Here is a 6,972-nt window from a genome sequence, read left to right as displayed (position 1 = left end):
TGGCCTACCATATAATAGATAGTTTTCAAAAATGGAAAGAGACTAATTTTTTTGAACATCCCAAAAGACTAATTTTTGTGGACATCCCAAAATGACAAAAAATAAACTATTTTTTGAGTTAATTTAAATTCCAAAATTACTATATTTGAAATACCATGAAATTACATTAAACGTAAATAGGAAAATTATATAAATTTTAAAATAAACATGAAATAATTATTTCGGCCCTAGTGGTCCAAATCGTCGAGAGAGCTCTTTAGGGTGCTTGGTTCATGAAAACTTCTTGGTCAATTTGTTGTGCCTTGAGAACCATTTATGCTAAGAAGAGGAAGCGTACAGTGAAGTCATTTTTGCTAGTATGTGAAAGTTTGAGAGAGAGAATGAAAAATGAAAAAGAAAAGATGGAGAATTGGTGAAGATCATTGATGCAAAAATAGTGTAGGAAAAATGGTGGTATATATAGAGGGAAAAAAGAAAAGAAAAAAAAATTCGGCTACTAGTCGTTTATTTTTGTTGCTGTTAGATTTAAAAAATAAAATACGTGCCCGTCATTTATTGCGGATGAATCACGCCTCAAGTTAACACACCTTGTATCGGCTGGTTGATCGCTCATGCTACCTCGAGATAGCGGATCAGCGGATGAGCCAGCTCAATGTGGATGCTCTGAAAAGTTTTAAAAAGACCTACATTATGAATTAACAGTAGCGAGTAGCTTATAGTTCATGCTTTGTAGTTAACGATGAAAAGTTTTGAATTTAGCAAATAGCAAACGTGCAATTTATTGTTTACATTTCCATGACCAATCATGAATTAATTCATTTTCCCACGTCTCCAAATATACTTGTAGCCGGTATTCGCAAAATTGAGCTGATCGCGCTTTCTTATCTTCTTCCTCTCTCTTCTTCTTCTTCTTCTTTTTTTTTTTTTTTTAAAGAATTATAAGAGGTATCAATTGTATAATCAAATAAGAAACTTGCACAGACATCACCTCTACACTACATAAAAATAGAAAATTACTCATATGCATACATCATACAAAGGTGAGAAAACTACCCACACAAAGGTGGGATCACCCTTTACACCACATAAAGGTGAAAAAAACTACCCGCATGCAGGCGAAACCATTATCCACACATAGATGGGAAACAACCCACATACAAGCTGAATTGAACTCAAAACCTCTCACAAAGAAGAGTTTTTGAATGCCTCATTTTTATCATTAGAACTAGATCTCATTAGCGCTTTCATAGAGAAACAAAATTAAAAGGAAGGACAGAGAAATCCTCACGATCCACAATAATTTGCATTCCACTTGTCTATGTTTGTCACCCCCCACCCCACCCCACCCCACCCAACCCAATTAATTAAAGGAATTAAGCACTCGTTTTTTGCGTTTTTGCTCTTATAAACTATTGCATATTTTGCTATCCTTATTCTACTAGGCATCATGAGTGTATGATCATTTAATTCTTATCATCCTCATTCTATTTATTAATATGAATTGCCTTCTTTTTTGAATTGGTGCATCTCTTCTTTTCAGAAGAAACTCGGAAAGTTTTCCCCTTGCAAAAACAGAAAAAAGTGACTTGAGTTATTTAAGATATATTGTAAGATTTTTTTTTTTGAAGCATATTGTAAGATTATTATTGAGGTTTCATTAATTAGTTGTAAATTATTTATTTGAGATATTTGTTCATCGCTATTGATGTAAGTATAGATAAACAATAAATACAGATACGAAAAATTCTTACAAATTAAAAACCACAAATTAACAATTGCTACTTCTCGAACCCCCCAAATTTCCAAGATCAACTCAAGAAACCCAATTAAAGTTAATTAAAAACTTGTTTATCTAGAGTTCAATAATTGTCTGGTTTCTTAGTGGAAATCGTATCATATATCGATTTGTATTTAGTTAATAATAATCAGATAAAACAAGTAACCAAAAAATAGGCTCATATATATAAGTCAAAAGGTTTCAGCATGCATCTTATTCTTATGTTATGTATATATTGGTTAGAGTTTTTTATTTGTTTTTTCTTTTTCTTTTTTGGCCAATGAGTTGGTACGACATAAAAATGTCACGAAATTTCATCCACAAACTTAGAATTGGTTTCACTTGAACAACCTCAGATTTTCTCGATCGAAGTTATGGTAGTAGAAGATTGGAAAATAATGATGGTAATAATTAAATGAGTCATCCACAACTTCAACTAGCGTATCGTGTACAAGTGTACAACATAATTAACTGAAATTCCTATGGCCGCTCCGCTCGTGCATTCCTCGCTGGAATTCCATTTCCTATTTTTTGTGATTTTCGTCTTATTATTGGTTAGTGTGTGTGTATCTATTATATATACTACAATATTATAGTATATCTCACCAAAACGCAATCATTTTCCATATATGTATGTGGGCTTCAGTTTGTGGTTTTCCCAATGTATTTTGTCACGTCAAGCTTACCAATTAGTTAGTGTTACTCGCTACCGCATTTGCGACTTTGATATCCTATCAATTCATGATTTCGAGTAACAAGTTCGGTTTCCACAAGAAAGTGGAGTGATGTTTTTATAGCATCATTAATATCATAATCTTCTTGATTTAGTTGACACAAATCAAAATTTGATTGGCGTTGAAGACGTTGGTCTTGCTCTTGGTGTAAATCAAATTAAGAAATAAATCAGTTTGATTGGCTCAGATCGTAAATAATCCAAGTCACATTTCTATCTGTTAATTTGATGAATTAGAATTTAGAAAGAAATAATAAGAGCACAACACTTCACTCTAAATATCCCTTCTACCATCGATTTCTTCATGAAAGCCTGAGAATGAGCGTATATTCAAAAAAACGAATTCTTTGAATCATGGTGAGGAGGAGGGGTTGGGATTATGATGATCATTAACCAAATCTTGTAGCATTTGCGCCTTGCGACACTCAGCATCCCAATCAATTCTGGCAAGAAAGAGCAATAACAAAACCAAACAAACCACAACCCCACCGAGAAGCCCCAGCAGCAACCCCCTCAACCCAAACCCCAGCTTCAACGCCAACACCGCCCCCAACGGCAGCCCTATCACATAGAACCCGCACACATTCGCATACATCCCCAGCCACGGCCTCGCCGTGCCCCTCACCACCCCGCCGCACACCGCCAGCGGGAAGTTCACCACCTCCACCGCCGCCATCACCACCATCGCCCTCCTCACGCCCCCCACCACCCCTCCCTCCCGGCTGAACACCTTCCCCCACACCCCCGACGCCCCCGCCATCGCCCCCGCCGCCCCTCCCACCCCCCCCCCCGCCGCCCCCGCGCACAGGCACACCCGCGCCGCGCGACGGGCCCCCATGGCCCGCCCCGCGCCGAGCTCGTTCGCCACGCGCACCGAGGCGCACGTGGCGAGGGACAGCATGACGGAGTAGAGCAAGTAGTCGAAGTTTATGACTATGGCTAGGACTCCAACCGAGCGGCGCGCGGTGCGGAGGCGGCCGGCGAGGAGGACCACGATCTCGTAGCACCACCACTCGAGGCAGGTGGTGAGGCAGCAGGGCCCGCTGAGCTTGAGGAGGCGCCCCCACTCGCCGCCCCCCTGCTCAAACCAGCCCCCTTCCTTCCAGTTGCCTCCCTTCCTCCGCTCCCACAAAATCACGTAAATCGCGAGCAAAATCGCCACGACCAAATCGCTGATCCACACCGCCATGGATATCCCCTCCAGCCCCCTGGCGCGGGCGAGGAGGAGGGTGGCCGGGATGTGCAGCGCCACGGCGGCGGCGGAGCTGAGCATGATCGGAACGGTGACGTTTTGAGTGCTGAGGTAGGCCTTGAGAGGGCAGATGAATGAGGTGACGACCAAATCGGGGATGAGGTATATTAAATAACGGCGGGCGACGGAGGCGATCTCCCGCTGCTGGCCGCAGTTGATGAGGATGCGTTCGGCGTTGAGCCAGAGGAAGGCGATGGGGATGGAGACGGCGAGGAGGAGGGAGGTGGCCATGAGGAGGGTCTTGTGGAGGAGGCGGGCGTTCTTGGCGCCGAAGGCTTGGCCGCAGATGGGCTCCATGGCGCCGCAGAGGCCGTTGAGGAGGGAGTATCCGGTGACGTTCCCCAAGGTGAAGCCCAGGGTGGCGCCGGCGAGGGGCAGCTCGCCGAGGCGCCCCAGGAAGGCCGTGGTGATGGCGGTTTTGGCGAACCATGTGAAGTTCATCGCCACCAAGGGAACGCTGATCCGCCATTGCGTCCTCAGCTCCGTCCGGAGGGAGAGACATTCCGGCGGTTGATGTTTGGGTTGCTCCATTGATCAATTAATTCTGCAACTAACAGTGATGAGATGAGCTTTAATTTCTCTCACTAATTAATGTGTATTACTCATGTTTTCTTTAAATGGGCACAAGATGATATGATATATAGACATGTTGCATTGCATGGGCTTCGCTCTACATTATATCCATCTTTTTTGCTATCGTAAAAATCTATACCTATTATAAAATAGCCTTGTTTTACAAAATTTGATTTGCCTAATATGTCCTTATTTCTTAATCTATTTTAAGGACAATAGTGTAATATCATATTATTATTATTATTATTCTAATCTTTTTTTATTTAGTTGATTATTGTCATAATAATGAACATAAAAGAATTCAACTACAATCACAATTCTAAACAAGTTCGATTTTATCTATATTTATCACATATAAATCTATTATTTAAATCCAAGACTTATTAATTTTTTTAAACAAATTTACTATATAAATTCAATAAATTTATAAAGAAAAACTCAATGAAGAATCTAAATCTATATACACAAAAAGATTCGAAAAATGCATAAACACATTGAGGAAATATTTTTTAGTTAGATAAATAATATCAAATAATAGTATTGTTATCCTTCTACGAAAATAAAATTAGCAAAGTTAAATTACATAAATAATTTGATTGGATAAAAAGGCAAAAACATGGGTGAGACTGATCGAGTGTATGGATGAGAGGGTCAGGGAAGGGTTGGGGCGCAGGTCAGCGGTTGGGCGCAGGTCGCGAGTCTGAGGCCGGTTGAAAATTACGTATAATTCAAAGTAATTATTGTTGTGATGAAAAAATAATTTTTTTTTCCGCGATGATTGTCATTTTTACCCACGAGAACTTGTACTTTTCATTTATTTGGTCAAATAATTATTATCGTAAGATAAGATAACCATTGATATGAAGAAATGTAATGTTTCAATAAATATCATAATATATATATATATATATATATATATATATATATATATATATATAAAAGCAAAAAAATATTGTTGCAACTAAGAATTGAACCAACGAGAGATGATAGATGAAGGAGCGTACCACTGAGCTAACAAATGTTATTTGTAAAGTAGCAGATACTTTTTATTTATTCGCTCCTGGTGAGAACCAATTTAAGTTCTATTTTTATTCCTACAAATATTCTATTATTATTACTATAGATATTATTTTAATTTAATACATTAGTATATATTAAAAGTTTTGAATATGATTACATTGCTATATATTAAAAGAAAAAATAATTTAAACCCTCAAAATAAAGATTTAAAAAATGTAAATACTTAAGGATATGATTATTAATATATAGGATAACATATCTTCAGAATGTGCACTTAAAAAACTATCATGGATAAATAATAGGGAAAATTGCACCTAAATACACAAACTTTGCCGAAAATCCATATTTGACGCGAAGTTAGGAATTTACATTTTAATACACCAATTTAAGAAGTTGTTCAATTTTGACACATTTTTCAATTCCGGCGACCGGCATTCTGACGTGAACGCCAGAATGCCACATCATCACCACGTCACACACACACTCCACTCTCTCTCTCTCTCTATACACGTCACCTTCCCCCTTCTCTCTCATCACTCTCGCCGCCCTCCACCCTCTTTCTCCCTACCTCTCTTTCCTCTTCTCTCCTGCCGGCGCCGCCGCCTTCCATTCCCGGCGAAATCGCCACCAGCTGCCACCACCACCTTCTTCCCCTCATCAAACTCACTCAAATCTCGTTCTTTCATTCTCAAAACCGAACCAGATTAAGTAACTCATGAAACTCTCCCCCTTTTCTCTCAATTTCCCGTCGACAGACGGCCGGCGAGTGCCGCCGCCGCTCTCTCTGTCTTTCCTTCCTTCCCCCGACTCTCGCTCTCTCGCTCGTCCCCCTTATCTCCTCCCTCACAAAAATCCCCAAATCCACAAATCACTCTCTCTAAATCCCTAAACCCTTTTTCTCCTACGATTTCCGGCGAGGTTACCGCCGGACTCGCCCCCTGTGCTCCAGCCGACAGCAGCAGTCAGCCGGACCGCCGCCATCACCGTCTCCCTCATCCTCGCCTCTGCCCTTCTCCTTGACAGACGAACAGCAGCAGCCCTCGGCCACCACCGCCGTCGACCTCACCCTCTCTGGACCGTCGGTCGACCTCAAAGGCTGAGGCCGCCATCGCTCTCTCCGCCGAACAGCCCCGCTGTCCAGTTGCCTCCCCTCACTCTCTCTCTATCGACGGTGGTGGTGGGAAATCCGGTTGGTTTGGTAGGTGAAGGTGGCGGGTGCGCCGCTGTTCTGGGGAGGGGGAAGTGGCTGACGGCGGGAGGGAGGGTTTGTGGCTATGGGGCTCGACGGCGGTGGTGCGACGCGGTTCTGGGGAGGGGGAAGTGGCTGACGGCGGGAGGCTGGGCTCGACGGCGGTGGTGCGACGCGGTTCTGGGGAGGGGGAGGGTCCGACGGGGGGAGGGGGGAGGTGACGTGTAGAGAGTGAAAGAGAGTGGGTGTGTGACGTGGCTGCGACATTGGCATTCCGGCGTCCACGTCAGAATGCCGGTCGCCGGAATTGAAAAATGTGTCAAAATTGAACAACTTCTTAAATTGGTGTATTAAAATGTAAATTCCTAACTTCACGTCAAATATGGATTTTCGACAAAGTTTGTGTATTTAGGTGCAATTTTCCCTAA

At 42.0% G+C, this 6,972-nt stretch overlaps 1 protein-coding gene across 1 annotated transcript; it reads right to left on the bottom strand.

The window, feature by feature from the left end:
• Window positions 1–2,659: 2,659 nt before the first annotated feature.
• Window positions 2,660–4,445, bottom strand: LOC131025898 (protein DETOXIFICATION 56). The gene has a single exon (XM_057955679.1). The coding sequence runs from the start codon at window positions 4,291–4,293 to the stop codon at window positions 2,863–2,865; it is 1,431 nt and encodes a 476-aa protein (XP_057811662.1). The 5' UTR covers window positions 4,294–4,445; the 3' UTR covers window positions 2,660–2,862.
• Window positions 4,446–6,972: the final 2,527 nt, after the last annotated feature.

The sequence above is a fragment of the Salvia miltiorrhiza genome, chromosome 1, assembly GCF_028751815.1.
Source record: "Salvia miltiorrhiza cultivar Shanhuang (shh) chromosome 1, IMPLAD_Smil_shh, whole genome shotgun sequence".
Lineage (NCBI taxonomy): Eukaryota > Viridiplantae > Streptophyta > Magnoliopsida > Lamiales > Lamiaceae > Salvia > Salvia miltiorrhiza.
Note: the sequence above shows the minus strand (reverse complement) of the source record. Positions and strands in the feature narration are given on the sequence as shown.

Excerpts from the sequence above, each read along its gene's own strand:
- LOC131025898 (XM_057955679.1), bottom strand. The coding sequence starts at position 4,293 with ATGGAGCAACCCAAACATCAACCGCCGGAATGTCTCTCCCTCCGGACG.